This window comes from Halyomorpha halys, unplaced genomic scaffold (genome assembly GCF_000696795.3).
Source record: "Halyomorpha halys isolate HHAL.00 unplaced genomic scaffold, Hhal_1.1 Scaffold120.1, whole genome shotgun sequence".
Lineage (NCBI taxonomy): Eukaryota > Metazoa > Arthropoda > Insecta > Hemiptera > Pentatomidae > Halyomorpha > Halyomorpha halys.
In genome coordinates this window covers 1,454-26,662 of record NW_027108251.1, presented here as the reverse complement: position 1 = coordinate 26,662, position 25,209 = coordinate 1,454, and the positions used below count along the sequence as shown (strand labels likewise).

At 28.6% G+C, this 25,209-nt stretch overlaps 2 protein-coding genes across 2 annotated transcripts; both read right to left on the bottom strand.

Annotated features, from left to right (window-relative positions):
- Positions 1-597: 597 nt before the first annotated feature.
- wbl (endoplasmic reticulum protein 29-like protein wbl) lies at positions 598-6,659 on the bottom strand. The gene is made up of 5 exons (XM_014416346.3): positions 6,293-6,659; positions 6,015-6,140; positions 5,757-5,932; positions 2,520-2,700; positions 598-1,085 (listed from the first exon to the last, which is right to left on the bottom strand). The coding sequence occupies exons 1-5, from the start codon at positions 6,377-6,379 to the stop codon at positions 924-926; spliced, it is 732 nt and encodes a 243-aa protein (XP_014271832.1). The 5' UTR covers positions 6,380-6,659; the 3' UTR covers positions 598-923.
- A 3,438-nt stretch (positions 6,660-10,097) lies between these two features.
- On the bottom strand, positions 10,098-24,746 carry LOC106678048 (serine incorporator TMS1; the record flags this gene model as incomplete). The annotated part of the gene is given in 11 exon segments (XM_014416339.2): positions 10,098-10,132; positions 11,247-11,392; positions 13,564-13,720; positions 17,958-17,993; positions 20,989-21,168; positions 22,448-22,538; positions 22,626-22,718; positions 22,803-22,887; positions 22,970-23,179; positions 24,326-24,507; positions 24,582-24,746. Coding segments are annotated over 10 exon segments (1,338 nt in total), but the record flags the coding sequence as incomplete, so codon positions are not given.
- Positions 24,747-25,209: the final 463 nt, after the last annotated feature.

Genomic DNA, 25,209 nt, shown 5'->3' with positions numbered 1-25,209 from the left:
TCTCAAAAATGGTGATAGGGAAATTTCTGAGGATTGGATGATAATACGTTTCACTGAGTGATTATTAATTACTTTATTATTGTAAATCCATTTTTGATGATTTATGAGTAATTTTAATTTTAATGAAAGAGATTTTAATTATTGAGTCAGCTATATATATATATATATATTATTATATATATATATACTTATTATTGTTTCTCTTTGTTGATTCATGATATATATATATATATATATCACAGCGGATACTCTAATACAAAAGGCATAAATTTCTTCTCAAGCATACTTTGGCTACCTTTAAACGAAATAGCATGGGTACTTTTTAAAAATGTTTATATTAGAATGAACAATAGAAAAAAGTTAAGTTCAACTCAAGAACTTAAGTGTTCCCTCTGTTGGAGATTGCACTAAAGATATTGAAGCAGGATAAAATTTAATAGTTCTAAAATATTATTATATTTGCTGGATTTTAAATTTTCCACAAAAAAGACCTATGGGTGTATTAGCCCTTCTTACCAACCTTCTCAATTATGTTTCCCTGAATATAGTCTTTGCTATGGGAAAATATATAAAAATAAAATGAAAACAAAAACAGTATATAGGGAAGACAGTATATTGCACTATAAAACAGACAGCACAATAGTTCATTACAAGGAAATTTAAATATCGAATGTCCAATCTTATTATTATTTTACCTTATGAAATATTTACAATATATGAAATAAAATCATATAGACAATTATTCTTTTCTTAAAAAAAAAACAAATACACAACCATAAATCTTTATCAAACAATTAATTTTTCTACAGCAGATCTATACAAAAGTAACAAATTCCAATATTATAGGGCTAGAAAACTCAAAAACACTTTTATTTTCTTAAACAACCATAATTGTTAAAAAATGATTTGTACTGGTACAGAAGTTAAAGCTCATCGTGAATTGGGCCAAATGACTGTAAAATATTTAATCTTTCTTGCATTTCAGTCTGTTTCTCTTTGTTGATTTTGCCTTTTATAATATTCTCAACTCTAGAAGACTCATTCGATATAAAGGCATTACCTTTATCAATGACTTTCCTCATTATCTAGAAACAAACATGAATGATTAAAAAATTAATAAAGTTACTCATAATTTCAATAAAAATAATGACCAGTAACAAATACTTTGTATTGTCATAGTAACTTAACAAAAGATCTGTACTGAAATAATACCAACATCCTAATTTTTTTTGTTTATTTTTTATATTAATCCCCTGTCTAGCCATTCACCCCATACAGGGTGCAACAGCAATAGGGCAGTACACCAGGCTTGCGATTGCCACTGCTGCCAATAATCAACAATTTATTTCCTTTCCTTTTTATAGTTTATCGGGGGGAGAGGAGGGGGAGGTCCATTTAATTTACTGGAACATAAAGTTTTTAGACAGCGGTACAGCCCAGCGCTCTGATGAGGCTCACCACCCGGTAAGTCCAGAATATATTTCTGTATAATAAAATTCATAAAGTAATCATAATAAGTCGATTTATGTAGAATTTTCCATCAGTCAAGACCACGTGAGGGGTGTTGGGTAGCTATAGGAGATTTAGACCTAAATTATTCTACATTTATTTTATATCAAAAACGTATGGAGGGACCCCCCACACAGCTAATTAATTTATTCAACTGAAGCTACGAAAAGCTAAAAATCCCACCATTGAAAAGTTTATGAATTAATATCTAAAAAGGATATCTACATAAAAAAAATTGATAAGTTATGAACACAGCTCAGATTTGTTTGCAGTACAAATCTCAGAATATGTCTTAAAATATGCAATAAAAAAAAACTAACTATGCAATGATGCAGCTAAAATATTCAAATATACAACTCTTGAATCCACAAAAAGTTCAAAACTAAGAAAGAAATTAGAAAATATGATAATAAATATTTTTAAAAAATAACTAATCAATAATATCAAAACAAATTACAAATTAAATGCAAATAAACATAAAAATAATAAAAACAGATCATAAAAAAATGAATCGTTCCCATCTAAAATTTTTTATATATCTTCCACAGTAAAGTGAACTGAATTTTTCACAAAAACACTTTCCATTTTTTGTTTCAAAGCTTACGCTAATATGCCTGTTACACTGTATTTAAATTGATTTCAAAATTTGCTCTTTTTACCTCATTGAGGTTATTCAAATATGCAAATGTATGCATTTATCAAATATGCAGAATAAAATCGTACTGATTGCACCTAGGTAAACTAATTCGTAAAGATATTCGATCGGCTCTTTAAAAAAAAATCCATATAAACAGAACATGCAATTGCATAAAAATCTGGGCCTTGATTATAACCTTTAACAACAGACATATAGTTCGACAGGTTTAATACATAAACACCAATTTGAATTAATTAAGTAAAAAAACATGTTTACTATATCTAAAAGGCATTAAAAATTAATATTTATGTAACATCTGATCTATAAGATTAGTATAACGTAGAAGAAAATATCAAAATCTCATTTTACTTACTTTAACATATGTTTCAGCAGACTTATTTTCCCTATTTCCTTTAGCTTTATTCCATAAAGATTCAGCTTCGGACAACAGCTGTTTTTTATCATCTTCACTACTTGCTTTCAAAAATTTTGCAGCAATTTTATCAAAATCTTGCAAACATCCAGGTAGTCCAATATAAACCTGAGATTTAGATCTGAAAATAAAAACAAATTCAACACCCTGAAATTCTTGATCTAAAATATATTATTCTGAACTATTTGTAATGGCAATTATAACTTTAAAAAAATAAATTAGTCCCCAATCCTTTAGCGCACTTGCTCAGCCTCCACTGGCTCATTACCAGTGTTGCAGCGAGAGGGATCCACCAAGATCTTATGAGCTCTGCCCTACCCCTCCTACGTGGGTGATAGAGAGGGCTCAGGGATCCTCAGGTCGATTGTGTAAATATTGTATATAAGAGTGTAAATGCGACTAGAAATTATTTTATTTTTATTATTTATTTATTTTTCCATGCACATACTTTATGTTCATTTTCTTTATCCTTCTGTTTGTATATATTTTAAGAGTGATTTTATTTATTTTTATGTACTTTTTTTTCTTTCATTTATTTATTTATTTTTCATTTTTAAAAATAAATTCTTTAGTATGAATGGAATCATTCATCACTTTTACCTATTGCCCACAACAATATGGCAGACTGTAATATCTATCAATAAATAAAGCTTTTTTTTTTTAAGTTTCCAATCAGATTCTCCATCCAGCAATACTGTTAGGTCATAAAAATTATTTTTACTGCTACTAGCCATTAATTTTAAGCAATGAGTAGATTCAAAAAATATCTGTAAAACTAGGAAATTATTATTCTACAGGAAATTCTCAAAAAAAAAAAAAAAAACTGTCTGAAACACTCATGAGCTTTAAACAATAAACAATTGTTTGCTTAATCCACAATTAAAATACTAAATAAAAATAACACAATCTATATAATCTGTGCAGAACTTTTAATAACCTGTTAAAGCCTAGTATGCACTGAGACTCTTAGCATCTACAGAAAATCTTGTAGTCTCATTTTAGCAATGAATCTGGTGTGCAGCAGGCTAATATTTTCTGAGTCTTTTGAATTCCGTCTGATATGAGATTCGTTGTTGCTCAACATTGGCCAGATTGAATGTGAACACGCTCTTTTTTTCCTGCTCCATCTTTTAGAGCGTTTTGACGTTTTTATTGATTGATTTTTGTGTTACTATGTTGTGGAGTACAGAGTCCGGTGGGTTATTTGATGCTATGAAAAACAATACACACGAGAATGTAGTTTCTTAATTTTTTTCATTAACTCATGCACCTATAAAATTTAACTGAAAAACATAGTTGATTGGCAAGAACCTGCTAACAGCAAAATGAACAAAAACAAATAGTACTAAACATATTATGAATTTTTATTTCAAATTAATAAATTATTTGAAAACACTAGACATAACAGTTGCTCAGAGGAAATTCCCGAGAAAGTCATTTTCACAATCTCGGATGAATTTGAACTGAATCTTGGTGTGGACATGGTGTTTTGTAGGGGCTGCACCCGAACAATGAATCTACGTAGCCTAGATTCTGAATCTCAACATGAATCAACTCAAAGAATCCCAGTGCATACATATCTTAAGATCTTGTACCAGACATGAGCTTTTGACCAAAATTAAGTAGATATGGGGACTGATCCAGTAAAAATTAAAGTACATTAAACACTATTTTATTAAAGATGTTTTGAGAAAAAAATTATTTTACTAAATACATGCATTGTAATCATCTAAGAACAAGGATTATTCAATGTTAGTTTTATGAATCCATATCCTAGAATAAAAATATAATTGTAGAACCAACTATAAATGTAGTCTGGTACTAGTTGCCTGAACCACTCGATTTAGAAGCATCAAATAAATAAATAAAATACAGATGGTTAATTCTTGATAAACACTTTTAAAACATAATAAGCTTAGCATGTATGTGAACCTCTTTGACATAGGGATATTATAAGTTAATCAGGGTGTCAATAATTTTATTTTTTAGGGTGCCATAAGATTCTTCTTATTTTGCAGATTTCACTGATCTGAAGATAGGGGCATTATATTCACATGCAAGAATGAAAATACCTCAATGATAACCACAAACTAATTCTGTATGTAAAGTTATTTCCAAGATAATGATTGCTACTAAATCAAATTGATTTATATAACAGAGTCCATGAATCAACCAATTTTCTGTAAAAAGACGTTTAAACTAATTCCATTTTTATACTAATTTAAGTAAATATATCTAGCACTAGTTTACATCTACAACTTGTTCTGCAACATTAATTTTAATTACAGACATCAAGTGCATGAATCTCTAAAAAATTTAATATCTAAGGAATAAAATTATAAATAGCTTACTAAGCTTTTTTTTACTAAAACAGGTCTTACAGAAGGTCTTAGATAAGGAAGAGCTGTTTCTTGGATAATAATTACATAAAAAGGTGTAGTGGTCAGCATTCATGCTCAACCACCAGTATTTTCATCCAACCCCAGTTAATCAATTAAGAAATCTATATTAATCAAGTACCATAAAATACTTTATAAAGTCATATCAATAGTTAATTGGCATCCATGAACCCAAAGTTAGTTTTAAGATGCTGTAAATATTTACTAAAGACTTTATATGCTTCCTTAAGCTCATGCAATACCTACATGGGAAACAGGACTAGATGAGCAAGTTTTAGTGGAAGTTAACACTGATGATAATTCAAAACTGAAATGAAAACATGTTATATTTCATTATTAAGAAAGAACTAAATAATACGGAGAAACAGTTTCACAAGTGAAGTTTCAATAGCAGGAAATTCAAAAACCTCCTTATCATTAATGATTAGATCATAATACTACGCTCACACAGAAGGGATGAACCAATCCCTAACGGATTCATTTAAAAAGGAAGTTGGGCCTGTAATGACCTGTAGAATTCTGTATAAATATTTTATATTTCCTGCCATTGGAGCTCAAGTTGTGAGTTAGTACCTAATATGGTTCCATATGTTTACATATCAGCTCTCTATAATCTGCTTAAATTGTATAAGTAAATAAAAATTATAGATCACCAAATGATTAAATTTATCATAAGTATATAACAATAATGATATAAAAATGAGAATAATTTTCAACATTATATATACAATAAATACTTCCCAAACAGCAGAAAAAAAAAAAGAAAAAAAATACTTGCCTAATGAACTTTTTCATGTTATCAGCAGTGAATTCCTTATCATCTTTGACAATAAACGGCAAAGGTTCTTTATTATTTTTTGTGAATAATTTAACCGATGGAAAATCATCTTTCGTAACACCATATCTTTTAGCTAGATCTTCATTATCTTTTTCTCCATAATCCTTTACTTGAACCTAATGCATAAAACAAAATTGTCAACCACTTGTCAATACCAATTTCAATAAAAATTAGTTTTTATTTGTTAATAAACAATACCTCTCCAACTAATAAATCCGGTGAAGAATAAGCTGCTTCGCATACTGACTCAAAAGCATCGTGCTTAGCACCATAAGGATATGCAGAATCAAATTTAATCAGAGATGCCTCAAATTTTGAAATTATCTGTAATAGATCAAATATATTTAAAAACACTTCTTGAATGTTATATTCAGTAATATTGAGGTTAAAAATCTAGGATGGTAAAATGAAAAGACCAGATTAACAATTAAATATTATATAAAACACAATAAACAATTTGGTCACTAAAAACATACCTTATCAAATGAGTAGGTATCTAATTGAACACAACCTTTACAAAGAATCCCAGGAACAAGAAGTGATATAAGAACAAAAAGTTTCATTTTGTAAAGTTTTCCAATCCACTTTGGGTTCAATAATGACTTATAACTATAAAACTGAATCAGTTTGCCGGTGTTTACACTTGCTCAAATCCCATTGGTCGTGGCACTATCACCGATTCCGATCCGCCACTCCCGACCGAGCCCTTTATCACAATATCTCTCTTTCTTTCTTTCCCCACTACCTTTAGAGCACCGTAACAATTTTTTACATTTAAAAAAATCTTGGACTGCCATTTAACATATGGATCAACTATTTCTTAATTCTCAGTTGAGACAAATGATTTCAAATTTCTTAGGAAAAGTGCTTAAAGGAAATTAACATGGAATAGTTATCATAAAATCTTACACAAATATACATATTGTTAACATTCTTAACAACGTCGTTCAATCATTAATCGACATTCGTGATAATTTTCTATGAGAACCTTAACATGAATTATAATGAGATATGGGAGCAACTTGGCTGGCAAGTGTTCCGTATTTTTCCAACCGGTGATCCATGTACCGCAGGTGGGCTACAAGACTTGGAATGGCCCGCTGGCGGGCCCGGCAACACATATTTTCTGAGAGCTCGTTATTATAACTACTTAATTATTTACCTTCCCTAATGTTTGAGTGCTAGTTCAAAGGTTTGACAGATAAATAAACTATAAAGTGCCTCGAGAAGCTCTTTTAGACAATATACCATAATTTTCAAATATATTCCTGGCGAGACCACCCTTTGTTCCAAGTCGCGTGTTCCGCAGGCTTCTGCGGGTTGGTAACCATTGATTTAAAAGTTACTAACTACCCTGTCCCAACGAGAGATTTGTTATGCATGACTACCCCAAAATAAATATTATCTGACTCATCTAAATGTGCTCGAAAAAATTAATTTTTGGTTTATCAGAAATTATAGATTTTTTTTAAGTAGACATTCCAAAGCTTCAAACGTTTGGTAATTATAACTGTTGAGCTCTTTCAGCGTAATATTTCAAATCACTCTCTTAGGTTCCGAAACCGTATTGTAATAGCGGTGGTAAAAGGTTTAGCTGTCAGCCCTAGCTGGAAGGCTGAATGTTTTCGAAATTATACGAATACAACCGAATCAATCAATCTAAAATTTTAGCTCATTTTTCATTCCAAGCTCCATATCCTTATTATACTAATGGAACCGAACCGAGGTCAAATTCAGAAAGGCAAATTGCCCTAAGAATGATAGAAAAGCTCAAAATCCATATAAAAAATTCACCATTGCAGTATTTAAGTTTATTTTATTCCAGAAACATCTAAAATGTTTGCTCATTTTTCATTCAATGTTCCCTATCCTTAAAACTACCTACATCATTAAAAAATTCATGGTAAAATGTTTGAAGTAGGGTAATTTTTTTTCAACATGACCTCTATTAGAGCTCTTTATACTCAATAGTTTTGAAGATATAATTTTTCAAAAAACAACATTATTTTCCAAATAATAAAAAATCAACATTTCCTGAACTAATTTTTGCGTATATCATGCAAACTTATGCTCCTATGAAGATAAACATACATATACACTACATTATATTCAGAGATGGGGAAAAATTACCTATAGCTAAAATTTCCATGGATAGACCCTTTTTCATGAATGAACCATTGATAAATAAATATCCTATCCTTAGGTAATCTTAGCTATTAGTTTCATAGTTGCCCAACTCTGATTATAGTAAATGAGGAGAAGATGGTTGGGGGTGCAGTCAATGAAATCATTGACCGCAATGAATCAATGAAACCAAGTTTCATTGACCACACCCCCAACCATCTTCTCCTCATTTATCATCCACGGTCAACTATCTCTCATAATTCTGATTATAGTACATTCGAATAGCATTATTTTGGGTGCTTATAAACATCTGTACTTCTAATAGTTCTTGAAATATCGTTTTAAATTAAAAGTTTTTTTTCTGAACAACAAGAAATCGAGTAATTTAATTAGTAACTATATATAATTTTCATTAAAGTAAAAAAAATAGATAAAAATAACTTCCTATACTACTAAATACTAATAAATTTTCTGCCTAGGCTGTAGACATTTTTTTTTTTTTACCTCTCCCTGGTCATTTCAGACATACAGGGTGAAGATAAGAGGTTATCTACATGTAACTGATCAATTTTAACCAAATAGGGGGTTGTTTTCATTTCCTGGGATATATAAGTTAACCCCCAGACCAGGTATGAACTGGATCTGATGCAGTACCCAGCTAGTCAAGGTTTGATTTAGTTTTGGGTCATTCCATATGCAATACAATGCCTAAACTTCTATGCCTCATATTTTAATGATTTTTTTTAAGTCAGTAATATCAAAACTAAATGTATTACAAATAAATTTTTTTCGTGTTTTTTAGTATCCCCTTTAAAACAATCTGTTGTTAATTTATAAGCACCTTTTTTAATCCAAAACATAGTAAACTTTGTCCATTTTAGCAATTATTGAAAACCCCAACTATCCACTAAAAATCTTGGGTGTGAAGCCTTGGGTGAATTCATATTCCTATGAAAAATGGGCATAGAAAACGCTAAAATTAAGTTTTAAACCCTTCAAAAAATACAGTAATTCTTTTCACAGAGTACAACAAAATCACTGAGTACATGAAAGGAAAAAATAGCTTTTTTTTTTACTCTCATTTAAGGACCACCTTAAATGCACGTATACATTTTCTCCTCAAACATACTGCCAGATAGTGATAAGCTCATAATTCTCCTCCTATTTCTGTTTTAAGCAGACACCATAAACTTTCAAGAAACCAGTGAAAATTTGACACTGCAACTTCTACTGGGTTACTGCATTAATGAGTAACTGTTCAAGTATAGGAAAAGGAAATATAAAGTTAATAAAAAAAGGCCATTTTTTTTAATTTTATATATTTACATAACTAGTGAATTTCATTAACATTTAACAACTGTAATTAGAAGATTCAATAATTGAAGACAGAAAAATAAATCACATAACAACCAATTTACTTAAAGTTAAGTACAATTAGAACTGTAGAGAGAATTTTTTTTCTGGATACTCCTATTTACACATAGCAACATAACATTACATAGCAAATTAGAAATTTAATAATATATTTTTTACATTTCTTCCGTATTTTAATAACACACACTTTAAGATACAATATAACTAAAAATATTTCCATTGTTAATAGGTGATTTTATATAGAGTAACGTGACTAGCAGCTTAGGAATACGTACATTGATATTAAATATGAAACTAAATGAATCCATAAACCACTAAATATTAAGAAGAAAATTTATATTTAGTAAAAACTATAAATATAAAATTTTTAAAACATTATTAGTACACTAAACTTAAATATTATTTAAAAACATATAAAACGTTTTGCTTACTTTAGCATACCACGTCGAGAAGTCTCACCACCATCACAAATGTTATTCTAAAAACTACTTAACAATATAAGACATTGTGGTCACTAGAATCATAGCTATATATCATTAAACTTAACAGCACAGAAAGGAAGATTGTGTTAATTTTAAAATTAATAAAATAAATCTTTCTAATTCTATGAAAATAATGAACATAACTAGTAAGGAAATGGGAGTGAAAAAAAAAATTACAGATAACTTAATTCCTATGTATAACAATAAATGGAAAGATACATATCCAAAATATAAAATTACGAAAAGTCTATTAATAAATTCACTTAACTATAAACAAAGCTTACAGCAATAAAATCACACATAAAATTAATAATGATTTAATAATGGAAGCCAGCCCTGTGGAAGAAAATGTTTTCAAAAATCATTATAACAATAAATAAAATGAATAGTTGATAATATATTATTACATTAAACTAAACAAAGACAAATTAGTTCTATTTAAAATAGTATCTTTCTCTTTCACATAACAGCCTCAAGCTTACTGATTTACTTAAGACGATTGAAAAAAAAAAAAAAAAAAATGTATCCTTAAGAATTTGCACAATAGACAGTTGATTGAATAAAAAAGCATCTATTCATAATTATTTGATTTTTATAAAAATCTTAAAAGTGAAAGTTTTTGTCGCATCAACATCAATTACAGTAAGTTACCTCTAAATATTCAATCATTATTATTATTCTTATCAATTTTTAATTATCTCTGAAATTCAATTTCCAAAAACTTTATTCGTTTTGAAACCTAGCAGCTGAAAATAACTGCTAGTATAATGCTTTACTTTTAAGTATTCTTTTCTAACTTCATATACCAAGAATAGGAAATATGACTTCAAAATGTTTCATGGAATATAAAAATTTAATTAAAAAAAATAAATTAAAGAAAATTATTTAGCAATGATTAAAATCGAGGATTCGAAAATATTGCATATCTCAGTCTTGTTGAAAAGGAATTTAAATTTTATGATTTAATATTTTTTTTAAATGACAATTGATTTGCTCTACTTCTGAGAACAAAAAATGAGTAGTTTAACCTCTGTTAAGTAAAGAGAACATATGCAGTTTCTAAATATAAACTACAATTTTTTAAAAATTATAATGAGTTAAGAAAGTTATAAAAAGCTAACCTGCAAGAATCTAAGAAGACTGAAAGCGAACTCATGTAGAACTAAATTAAAACTAACGCTCCTAATACCTCTAAAAGGTAGATTATAGCTCATTAGGAAATTTATGAACTTTCCATCTATTAATAATTTTTTAAAATTTAAATTGTTTCCATCAAATGTTCACATTTATGACAAAATAAAAACAACCATATCATTTATAGTTCAACTGTTACTTCCCCTCTCACAGACTGTTTTAATTTTCCCACTGCCTATTATTGCTGGTGAACTATACTAGTAAGAATTAATTATATAAAGATCCTAATCTATTATTTTTAATTATTAAATCTTACCAAGGACTTAATTAAATTGCCTGTCTGGTAGGGCAATAGGTGCTATAAGAGTCCACATGTAGAGCCCAAGGCATACCCAAGTAGAGCACATTTTCACCCACATTGAAGCGCTATTTGAATTCAACGTTTCCAATGAAGAATTTGGCCTATGAAAGAAAAAAAAGAACATGGATAGATAATAAACAAATAACAGCAGTGTCTAACAAAATTATGAAATTAAATTATTTCAAAAGATAGTGTTATAAGCAAATAAAAAACATGAGTATATATAAAAATTAGTAATACACAATTACAAATCACATCTACTGATTTGTTTCACTTTTCCCACAGCATGAAGATAATGGAAAACCTAAAGGGTCACCGATTATTATTTGCCTTTCAGTTTAAATAAAAACATCAATAGGTCTATCAAATAATCAACACTCATAGAATACATACAGGGTGTTTGAGTATAGTGTCCTTACTGAAAATATTAAATTTTTTGCTGACCGCACCACCGATCATCTTCTCAAATTAATTTACGGCCAACTATAAACACCTCATTTTGAAAATATTAATAAAGGATCTTAATATAAGAAAAAAAAATTCCTAAGAAGGCATGTCTGTTAATGCTTTGTTTAGGTGATAAATACTCATGTCTAAAGATTTTCACAGTTATGAATTATTTAGGTTATTATAAATAATCTGTTCAAACTACTTTATCAATGAAATGTAAACATTAACATTCATATTAAATTCTGTTCCAAATGAACTAAACCTGCCCCACTAAAACCCCCAGGGAGTGACAGTCGTATATCACTTTTGAAATATTTGCTTAAAACAGGAAGAGGAGACTTTAAGATAATTAAATCGAACAATACTTAAAAAGCGACTGAATTTGAAAAATAATGTGAAACCCTCCACTCCCACCATCCCTGGTAGCCTTACTTATCTGACTTTTCAGACAATTATAGCGAGTAGGTTGGTTGATGTACGACATGTCACAATCTCACAAGGGGATTACAAATCAATTAATGTTAATAATTAATTAACATTTCCTACATTAATCATTAATACAGGTTCGGCACTTTTCTTCCACAGCACAGCACGAGATATGTGGTGTCACGCTCTCCATTATATTTTTATGTTTGGGGTGACATCAAACAAAAATTTAATGAAAGTAAACCTTTACAAAGAAGGATAATTGAATCTTGCGAAACAATAACAATCCAATCAACCAAGCCTGTTTTAATGCTCAAGGTAATCACTTAGAACCCTCAATATGAATGTTAACGTGTACATTTCATTAATAAAGGAGTTGGAGCATATATTAATTTATTTATTATAACCTAAATAAATCATAACAATGAAAATCTGTAGATATAATAATAACTCCAAAACAAAGTGTTAACAGGTATGTATGTACCTTTAAAGAGTTTTTTTTTCTTCTTTTAACATTTATTCATATTTTTAGTTAGGACACTTAATCCTGAAGCTCTGTATAATGTTTTAAGTACTATCTTTGAAAATTTAGCAATATAATATTTGAAAACTTTAAACTTTAAATTCTATTTTTATAACTTTTAACGATCAAAGATAGTGTTTATTATGGTAGTGTTCTTACAGTAATATAATTATTTTCTGCAGGTTGTCTTGTAAAGGAACACATCTAGGTATGTAGCTATGAACACCTTTGTGCTCGTGCACAAGAGAAAAATGGGTATCCATTTATAATACCCCAAAACAGTGACACTAATAGGATAGTAAACTTAGTATCAGCTTTCTCAGTTTTACATTTACTTAGTTAGTCATCTATTGTTTATTCTAGTTTCAGTTTTTAAAATGTTTAAATTGAACCAAATAAATGTTTATTCCGAAGCAGTTTGTCGTTTGTTCATTCCCTACTTTGTTTATTAAGTTCACAATAGTAAAACTAATATGTTCAAATTTAAGACAAATGTGTCCAAGCTTTGGGTGACATTTTAATTAAATAAAACAGATATGGAAACAAAAACTATTTTCTGTTTTGTGATATGGTTTTTAAAAGGTGAGAGAAAAAATGCTTTTACAATTAACAATATTGTATTTAATGTTAGGAAACAAATTATTTGAATTTCATTTGACTTATAACAAGTATTTATTGATTTTCTTTTTTAAAAGGACATTTTCGTAATTGTCAGATTAACCATTCATATAATAGCATTATGTTTGATTTGTTTTCCTTTCAACAGGCTTATCTTGATTCTCATAATTTTCAATTTAATTTTACAGACTAACGGAATCAAGTTGAATTAAATTAACAATACAACACTAAATAACATGATCAAAATATACTTACATATACCAGTTGGTCAATGTCATCATTACATAAAGTGTTGCAAAGCCAAACATCACATGGAAGAAAGACCAAGAATAAGCAACTCCATCAGCTTCATTATCCCAAACTTTAGTATCCCTCGAATCTCCTGTTTCTCCACCATCTCCGCTGTCATTCTCTGAACACAAAGAAATCAAAATTCCCTATAGAAAAACTAGTATCTATAAAACATATTAAAACACAAGCAGAGCATTGACAAACACATTAAATTTAACAGTAAAATGTGACAAAAATATCAAGTAAAAAAGCAATTTATAAGCATTAAAAAAAATTATCGACTTTGATTAAGTTGCTCAGATAAAAATTTAACAGTTTGATGGACCAATAAGTTTCAGAGATTGCAGATATTTGTCTCAACACACGAAATATAAAGAAACATATACTGTTATAAAAAATTATTTTAATCAATTATTTATTAGTTCATTGATATACTACATATTCATTAGTTGTTTGAGAAAAGGTTAACTTAAAACATAGTTTCTTTTAATCCTTTTATCTCTCAACATTCTTTATTTTTCTCTAACATTCCAGTCCTTAATCAAGGAGACCTTAAAAAAAATCATCTTTATTACTTCTAAACTATCCATCGAAAAATGAAAATTATGAATATAATTTTTATAAATAAATAAAGTAAAAAACAAAGTAAAGGTAAATTATATTAAGCACTTGATATTACTGATAAAATATTCTTAACTTTGTGGAGATAGGTTTTGTTAATAAGATTTTTATAATAATGATTAATATACTAAGATGAGAAATTTAATAAATAAAGAGAAACGGAAGGGTACTGCGTGGTCAGAAGAGAAAAAGCAAAGGCACGCAGATATGATGAGAAGATACTGGGAGAGAAGAAAAGCAAAAATGAGAAGGGAAAAAGTAGAGAAAAGCAAAAATGAAAATGGAAAACTAGAGAAAATCAAAAGAGAGAAGGGAAAAGTAGAGAAAAGCAAAAATGAGAAGGGAAAAGTAGAGAAAAGCAAAAATGAGAAGGGAAAAGTAGAGAAAAGCAAAAATGAGAAAGGAAAAGTAGTGATATTCGCGTGGTCTTGAAAGGCTGTTCCGTGGAAAAGAAAAAAAAAAATAATAGAAATTTATCATAATAAAAAGCATAAATCCATAATAAAATTTGTGATATTAATTGATAGGTTTATTTATTATAAAGATGAATAATCTTGGGCATAATAGCATGTAAAAGAGAGTTTTAAACTTTGATATAACAAATTAAGGTATGATAGTGTAAATATAATGTTATTGTTAATGGATAACTTGAAGGTAAAAAAGATGAATTTTTTAAGGTTTCTTCAATATCAGCCTAAGAGTTGGAACATTGGAGATAAATAAACGATGTTGAGAGATAAAGGATGAAAAGATGTGGTGTTTTAAATTAATAATTCATTTACTATTTTTGCTCATATGCTCAAGCATGTCTGGTGGCATTAAAGTTCAACTTTTTCTTATCTTTAATTTATTTTCCTTTCCTATTAATCAAAACTATAATGAGTTCAAAATTTGTAAGTGATAATTTTATTGATAGGACATATAAGTTCATGTGATTATTTTACTTCAGGAAGAAACATATTGATATTTTTATATTTTATTAATTTATTTGATGCATAACCACAATATTTCAGGGTTACTTAGCCATTTAAAAGTCGTCAATTAAAAAATAAAATTTTAATATTTACATATATTTATATAACATGGTCACGGTTGCAGTCAAAAAAGAACAAATAGTTTTTAACTATTTAATTTCCGATGTTTTGCCCCACTTTGCAGGGCTTCATCAGGGCTGTTCAAAGCACTAGGTTAAACCTAATATACTTAATATTTACAAATTTGATGTGGAGTAATTGGTTTTATAAAACAAACAACCTGGAAATAAATGAGCAAATAAAAGTGAAACGTTGTTGTTATTCATCTACTAAATGTATTGGTAAATATGCTTCTTCCTGAAATAAAATAATCACATTTCTCGTTATAATTTTTTTTTATATATATTCTTGAAAGTTTATCTCATAAATACAATAACAAAATTGTACACAAATAGGCTTATCGAAGGTCCATTACATTTTTTTAAAAATACAACAAGAAATGTACTATTACAATAGTGGAATAAGTATTCTTTCATGCTCGATATTTATTATTTTACAAACCATCAGTTTATGAGCAGGTAAATCTCACTTTTAATACACATTCACAAAACTGAAAGATTAAAATAAAACTAAAAAAAGGAACATGGTCTGGGTGTGGTCAAAAGATTTCAAATAGAAAATAACAAACAACTAAAATTAATTAACAGAGTAAGAGAATAAGATAACATGAAATAAAAATAAACTTTGTTGTGATAAAAATGATGTAAAATATGTGAAAATTTATATAAAAATTAACTTTACTTATTTACTTGTTCCAATTTTCACATATTTTACATCATTTTAACCACACCAAAATTTATTTTTATTTTATGTTATCTTATTCTCTTTCTCTGTTAATTAATTTTAGTTGTTTGTATCTGCTATTAGCCCTGATGAAGCCCTGCAACGTAGGGGCGAAATGTTGGCTAATAATAAATAGTTCATTTTCTATTTTAGTTCTTTTGACCACAGCCGGACCACCTACCTTTTATTAATTACACACGCTCAATCAACCATCTTTCAATTAAAATAAAACATATCTAGGAAGAACTATTGTGACAGATGTTTTTAGTAATGACAAGTAATCATTAATACTTTAATTCACAAGCATTACAAATCCATGCTATAAACATACACCAGTATATTCCCTTTTATTAACTATTTACCTTATGAAAAAAAATAACATTCCATTTTAGTGTCTAGTGAAAGTTGAAAAAAATTTTAATTTTAAGATAAATTACAGAATATAACAAAATTGAAAAATTACATTAATCCAATGACATGTAATAAAAAAAATCAGACAGCTTCATTAAAAAATGATTGAAAGACTTATGAAGATTAAAGCAATCTCCTTCAAGAAATTTTTAAAATCTATCTTTTTTTTTTAGCCACATATAACCCCCAAACATACAAAAACTATGACAAAGTATTAGAATAAGCAATATTTATTTATTTATTGGTAATGTTAATAATAAATAAAGCAAGAACAACAAATAATAAAATAATTATTTTCTGAAATAACAGTAAATTAGGAAACGTAAAAGAAAAAAAAAATGTTGTTTATTTTATTTTTTATTTGTTGTCTATATGAAACGAATCTTACACATCACAAATCATGTTAAAACGTCCAAAATAAATCAACTATTACAACAGTTTTTACCTAAAGCTCTACATAACTATAAGTAATTTTTTTGATTCCACTTGAATTTGAGGAAACCTAGAACTGACTAATATAATAATGGAGAAGATGGTTAGGGGTGCAGTCAAAAAGAAGGAAACTCCTCTTTCTTGTATTTCGCATATTTGAAATAAAACCATGAACGGTTACTTCCCTTCCACTATGTATACTTCAGATTTTCTGTCATTGTTTCAAAAGCTCTCAACTGGAACAGGTGGGTGGTCCTCATTTGTTCTTTACTCATTTATTATTTATTTTATTTTTATTTATTCTTTCTCGACCTTTATTTAATCTCAACTTACTTCTTTATTTTCTGTATTTTAATGTGTTAAATTTTGTTTTCTCATATCTACTTTTCTATTTTTACGTGTTATTACGTCTCCTGTTCATTTTTAACCAAATAGTTTGCGTAATTTTTTTTTTATTCTTATCATTATCTATTTTATATTAATACTATTTTATTTCTACTTTTCTTTCATTTATATATAATTTTCTTTTCACTAATATTTTCATAATTTTAACCCTACCTATCTTATTATCCTACAATGTCAAAATATTTTTAGTTGTCATTGTATCTTTTTAGCCCTGATGAAGCTCTACAAAGTGGGGTAAAACGTCGGCAAATGGACAGTTGTTAACTATTTTTTGTTTTCTTTTGACCGCACCCCTGACAACAGTCAATTATTTATATATACAATAATACAATGTTTATATATGCCTTATTAAGAACTATATTAGTTTTTAAATTTTGTGCTTTAATTTTTTGAAACACTTAAATTCTAACAAAGCAGAAAATAAACTTGGAGTTAAATGGGCACCTACTATATTGCTTCATTTAATGGAAAAATAAAATTAGTATAAAACAAATTTTGTTTTAAGCTACACTTTCTTAATAAAATTTGTTTAAAGTTTAAATTAATTTAGAACTGAACGGTAAAACAAAAACAGCAAACAAACATACTAGGATATAAGGAAAAATATTTTATTGAATTAGTTATTAAATGAGGTTTACATGCAACTAATGGAAATACAATGAGTTATCATACCTTCATTAGAAATGAGGTTTGTCTTGGAAGATCGAGCTATGAAACAAGAAAGTAAACTATTAAGACAAAATAAAATAAAAAGTAGTTTTAAATAAGGAGCATAAACTAAACACAAACTACTTTGGGAAAAAATTATATACCCCTTCATTAGATTTTATTAAACTTGAAAATGGAAAAAGATTTATTTTTTTTGTTTATAAGTAACTTTTAATGAATGATTATTATAATTTTTTAAAACCTATTTAAAACTAAAAGTTTGATTAAATGGCATTTTACTAATAATTTAAAAGAACATTCGCACTGACTTCTAAGTGATCATTGTGAACAAAGTATTCCTAGAGACATTTTAATAATAGTGATAATACCTAGTGAACACAGAGGTTCAATGCTTAAGTCATCTACCTATTTGTGCATTAGACCCCTACCACTTCAACCTCAAAAGTTCCATTTTTTATTTAACTAAAACAAAAATAAGTTAGACAAAGTACTGAGACGGACAAAATAATTTTAATAATCATTAATAATTCTATGAATTCAACAATGAAGAAGGCAGACAGATTAAATGCTCCCAACATAAAACGAACTTGATTCAGACATTTCTTGGCACTATTAGGATTCTCATATCAGAAGTAGACTTTCTGAGTTAGGGCGCCATAATTTGATAGGCACTGCCATTAGTCATTGATAACATAATTGTTACATATTTACCAGAGAATGATAAATCATAAATGATAAATCCATAAAGGGATATGGAAAATCCAAGAATACTACACTGCTTAAAAGTATACAATGATAGATAGAAAACAAAGAAAATATGTTTATCTAATTACAACACTACCACAAAAAATGAGTTCTGTAATTTGCTTGAACCCCTTAAGTTTTAAAAACAGGTTCCATAAGAAAATAATCTATTGTCTAAGTATTTCAAAATGAAATGTCAATAGACTTTCAATATTGTCATTATAACAATATATTAACACAACATATAGCTTCAAGTATGGGCTAAAGTAAATTTGAGAACTAAGTACATAGAATTTAAGATAAGGTATTTGTTTAACGTGTGTTTTCAATTTTCTATTAAACAATAAAGAAGTTCTTAAAACAACTTTTTTACTTTCACTTACCTATATATGATATGAATAGTAAGGGGGAAGGAAGTATAGCAATTGTGAAAAAGTTTAAATCCAGTTTTTGTCAGGAATAAGCGTTCTGAGATCCCCTGAATCCAAATAACAAAGTTTCGCAAAGTAGTATGTGTGTTGTCAGCAGAGTTAAAAAACGAAAAGTCATACAAAACTGAAATGAAAATTTAGGACAGGGATACAACAGGAATGGAACTTTTTTTATAGAATCAGCTGACCAGAGAGTACCACTTTATGGAATCAATTTTTCCGATTTTTTCAAAAACAGCACAAACGATTTAAATTAAATTTGGTAAATCAATGTACAATCAAATGTTATTTGACATCAGACAGATCTCATCCTCATTGAAATAATCTGATAGGGTTTGAATGTGGATTTTTTAAACATTTTTCCTCTAAAGTACCTTAACTTTCGTCTGTTTAAAATGATTGACTATTTCACATTTTAACCAGTAATAAAAAATGAATAAATTTAAACTCTGAAAGGATTTGTTAATTAACTTACAGAGGTAAGAGGAAAAATACTTTTTCCAGTTTTAAAACACATTTCCAGAAATAAGAAAAGTAAAATATACTTATTATATATTGTTGAAAAGCCAAAGATTTTAGGGGAAAACAAATAAAATATTATTACAACATTAGAAGTCAATATCACAATAATAAAAGCTGCATGTGAATTAGAAGAACATATTTCGGTGCTATCAGCATTAAACCTTGGATGTTAACTAAAATTTAATATCGTTTCATCGTTAAAATTTCATAAGGCAATGAAATGCCTTCATAACATGGCATTTAGATTAAAAAGATAAATAAAATAAACAATACATACATTAATACATCTGTCACAATAAATAATTAAGACATAGGGGTTGCATTCCAAAACTAACCAAATCCATTTTCAAATTTTTAATATTTAACCTTTTCTTTAATGGTTTTATGTTCTAGATTAATGGTTCCTAATCATTTTTAGGCGGCGGACCCTATTGCTAGAAACAGGAAAATGGTGGAACCTTTTTGGTAAAATCAGGAGAATGGCAGAACCTCAAAATTATTGTTTGAACAATTAGAGTGATCCGTCTTTTTAGCAAAAGCTACCTAAACTTATATTTCTTCCTCCAAGTTCATTTGCAGTTTTCAAATGTGACCATCAGTAGTCCAGAATAAATGATTATCAACAACTTATCTGTCCCCTAATGGTCAGTATATCAGATTGTACTGAATATCCAAAAATAGTGACAGCAAAGAGGAAAAACAACTGAACAAAAACGGCAGCATGCATGGAACTATCTATCATCCATCAGGTCTCGGCTCCTCTGCACTAAAAAGATAGGAAGGGAGAGAATCTGATCCGTGTTTATATTTATAATTGAAACCCTATGATAACAGGTACATCATATGGTAAAAAGTATTCAATATAAAACAAAATCTCTTCTAAAGATTAATAAGAATAGAAGTTCCATTTATACTAGACAATTTTGAAATTTGGCTAGTAAATTTTCCTTATTCTACTCACTAAACTAGTTTCAGTTTTCATGAATAATTTTAAAGATTAAAATCATGAAAGGAAAGATGATCAATTTGTAGAAACACTTTTACTTATACACATGCACATTTACCAATTGGTTCACATGAAATATTTCTTACTTTCGTAACTCTTTTATATATTATATAATCAATTTATTCATGCTGGCATTCACACATACATCAATTAAATTGCTGGAATTGGAAGATTAGATATCAAAATGATTTAATAGGCTTAATGACATTATCATGCTGAATTAATTATCTGGGTTACATTAATACTATACAGTAATACATTAATACTATGCATTAACTATTTGTTCCAGGAAACTTACATTCTATAAAAAAAATAATACACCATTAATTACCTGCTCCTGTGTCCTTAACGAGTACATGTTCTGACATAGTTATTTTAGATGATTTGGAAGCAGTTCTTAGAGATGAATATAGGACGCAACCCATCCAAATCAGAAGTCCAACGATACTTTCAGTATCAAAATTCACTTTATTTTTACCCATAAGTAGAAGTCCTGGATTGCAATTGTCATCTGTAAAAAACATATATAATAAATAAAAATTAAGAAGTTAGTTGAATAAATACTTTCAAAAGTCAATTTAATGCTAATACCAGGAATTTATAATTGTTTAATCCTTTCATATATTATTATACTATAACTATTAAAGTTAATATCATATGCATAATAACTAAATTGAAACAACTAGTAATTAGTTACTGAAATTAATTAATCATATCATCATGTTAAATAATTTCTGTTACTTTAAACATATAGAATATAGAGTGGATTCTCATTATAACATGTCTCATAATCCCCTAAATTAAGATAAAATGCAAAGACAGGAATGTTTTAAATTAAAGAACAGCTATTAATCTAGCTGTTATTTTAGAATTGTTATATGCTCTTCACATGAAATACAAATACCATTTATTTTTTTTTTTTTGCTTTCGAGTTCATACAAAATACAGTGGAACTTCTCTAAGCGGACAACCCTCTATAATGGTACCCCGCTCTTAATGGAAAATCTTATTAAGGTTCCAGCCAACAATATACAGATGTAATACATTTAAATCTCTCCATGTTGAATGCAGACACCAACTTTAATCCCCATTAGGGCTAATCACTCCTCTGAGAAACGGACACTATTCATAAAATGTGTATGTACCAACTCCCAATTCCAGAAATGATAGGTAATGATAGCAATAAGATACAGTTATTATGTAGACAGTATTCAATGTATGCATACAGCATATCAATGTGTGTGTGTAAAAAAAAATGTAATAGTCCTCCCTCCTCAAAATTTAGGTTTTAAGTTTCAAGATAAGTATAATATAAAAATCGAATAAAAATAAAAAAGCGTGTGGCTACAACTATGATACCAATTTTCTATTAATTTGGTACCACGGTCACAGGTTACCCTAGAATGATCCTACACACTGTCCACCGATTTTCAAATTTATGTTCTACCATCAATGTATGTGTCCTACAAAATGACGACAAAAGATCAAAATGTTCCTACAATGAGGCACTAATCTTTTTCCTTTTTTTTAAAAAGTATAAAAAAAAAAAAAAAAGGATATTTTTATTTATGAGACATCACGACTTAATTTAATTTTTTTGTTCTTTTAATATTAACAGAAACCTCTGTATAATGGAAAAAATTATCATCCTCTTGCATGTCTGTTATACAGAAGTTTCATAGTAGGAACCAACGGAAATGAATAATTGCTATTATATTGGTTAGCACATCATTCCATTAAAATAAGAGTGATAAGTAATTCGTACTATATTCTTAAAAAATGAATAATACCTGGACTATTTGCCAAAGCAGACCATGTTAGATAAATTGCATAGAGGGTAACAATTGAAGATTGAAGCAATCCAGATCTTGGTTGTGCATCCTGCCAAAGTGATTTAATTAATATAATTCACCAAATTAGCAAAAAAATAATAAATATAAGAATTATTAAGTAAAAAACATTGCATACCTGAACAGATGGCAATATTGACAAAACACTAGCAAGTACGCAGAGAATCAAGTTGATAGAAATGAAGAACTTGTTCAAAGAACAGTCATCAGGCTAAAATAAGATGTTTATAGAAATGAATTGTTAATCATTGGTGCTGTTACAATAAAAAGTAAAATATATTTTTTTTAAATTTACCTTTGTAAAGAAAACGTACAGAAGAACAATACCAGTAATGGCCAAGGCATAATTGATCAACATTGTTATCATCAAAGCAGCATACCTGAAATTTATATATATTTTTAATACTAACTTTTATGGTCACAAGAACATTATGACACTAAGATGTTTAGTAATGTATTTACCATTTTCTGGATTCAGTTTCTTCATAATTTGTAACCCAAGCTTCAGCCCAAGAATGAGCAAAATCAATTATCAGAATAAGCTGAATCACTATAAATGCGAAACCGCCTACCATTCCGAAATACATCCAAGTTGTAGCAAAATATCCCTCTGGTATAAAGAATGCACCAATAGTTCCACCAATAACCAGAAGATATTTGATACCCCAAAATCTAATATAAAAAAAAAAGAGTATTAAATAATAGATAAAGCAATAAAACAATTAGATAAATCTACAAATCAAACAAAGAAAGTCTGGATTTACAACCTTTAATTTTTCTTATTATATTTTACTTTTCATTAATATACCCCTGTTATTTTCCACTTATGTTTTCTTTTTTTTTTTGTAACTATGTCAAGTGTTTGTCAGGGCTACGACGAGGGCAGGATAAAAAGATTTTAGCCCTGACGAAGCCCTACAACGTGGGGCGAAACATTGGCTCAATAAAAATAGTATAATCATTTACTATTTCAGTTTTTTGACCGCACCCGAGCCATATTCCATTCATCAAACAAAGAAAGCATCTTGCTATGAACAGAAGGATAAATAATTATTGAATAGATAAAAATATCTGAGAATAATTTTAGCATAATACAGGGAAAAAAATGCTTCTTTAATTTTTAAACCATTCCAGTGGTTTGATCACAATTGTTTGGCTTAGTTCTCTAACAATGTTGAAGTTGTCTTCCTAATTACTGATATTGTCATACTGTAATGAGGTCAAATCCAATAAGTTTCACAACAGTAAGATACCTAGTCAGGAAAATTTTTTGCATGCGAATTTGCTGGCATTTTTGAGAACTTTGTACTTTCTTATTATTATGTTATCATACAATTAGATTCAATCATAGGGTAAACAGTAAATTGCAAATTAAAAATATATTGAAGCCTAGTTAATTAATTATGTCATAACATAGAATATGGTTCTTCAAAAATAATTTCTATAATAACAAGCACTACTCTAACATACATGTTTTACTGTTATAGATTATAACATAAACTAATATTATTGCTGCTTTAATCGGACGAAAACTGACATTTAATTGGACCACAACTTCCACCCACTACATTCAATCAAGAGACAAACATACCCACAAAAGATCCATTCCAATCTACATTAGAACCTAAATGTAAACACAAATTAGTTAATGGTATCAGGTCATAACAGACAACGGTTGACCATTTCCTCATTGCCTATAAGTCAGAACACCTCCCATTTGCCATTTTAGAATAGTTCTTCAGAACTAGTACCAAATCTAATCAAGTCATATCATTGGTTTTATTTCTACATAATAATATTAATTGAAACATTATATACCCATTTTGTATCCCAGCTCTATGGTCCTTAGATGTTTTTACTCCAATCATAATTATAGCCATTAAGAAGAAGAACATGGATAGAGCCAAACAAAGACGATAAACTGCCAAGTAACCAACTGCATTAGAACAGTCAAAAGAACTTATTAAGCTACCAACCCCATCCTTTTGGCAAAATGGAACCTGAAAAACATAAGTAGAACATTAGAATGCATTATTTTGTTTTATTAATGAAACAAACATTAAATTGTCCTCACCTTTTTAAGTGCATCTTGTAAACCAGGTGCGAGGAATATACATCCAACGATAGTACCAATGAGCAGCATTATAGCATACATAATTCTAGAAGAGGTAGAATTTCGACACGAAGGACAGGCTGAACAACAAAGGCTACATGCTGCACTTCCGCAGCAACAAGCAAGCTGTAATATTTTAATTTAATTTAATTTAAATCCTGAACAAATAAATCAAACATCCATTTTATTATTTCCTTCAGCAAACACATCATAAATAAATAATAGTGTTCACTATTTTCTAAGGTAGTATATTCTAGATAAAAACTTCTAGGAAAATTAAAAACCCTTTAACTCCAATTATCATATATTTATTCATTGTTTCTGTTCTAAGGTTGCACTGGGCTGTCCATAGCTCAGGTGGTTGAGGCACAAGTCTTTGCCACCTTGGAACTTTGGTGGCACCGGTTCGAATACAACCTGGGGTGTTGACTTTGCTGTGGCAGTTCCAAGTAATGGAAGCTTGACCCCAACCATGGTTAAAACAGGTTGGTTACCTCTAGATAACCTCCCCTCCCCCATAAGTTAGAAGTGACTAGGAAGGGGGATCATAAAAAAAAATGTTCTAGGGTTGCATCCCTGGAAAACTTTA

Coding starts and splice junctions, on each gene's coding strand:
- wbl (XM_014416346.3), bottom strand. CDS start 6,379: ATGAAACTTTTTGTTCTTATATCACTTCTTGTTCCTGGGATTCTTTGT. Junction 6,141..6,292: donor ATACCTACTCATTTGATAAG/GTATGTTTTTAG, acceptor GATCTATTACAG/ATAATTTCAAAATTTGAGGC. Junction 1,086..2,519: donor CTGCTGAAACATATGTTAAA/GTAAGTAAAATG, acceptor GTTTGTTTCTAG/ATAATGAGGAAAGTCATTGA.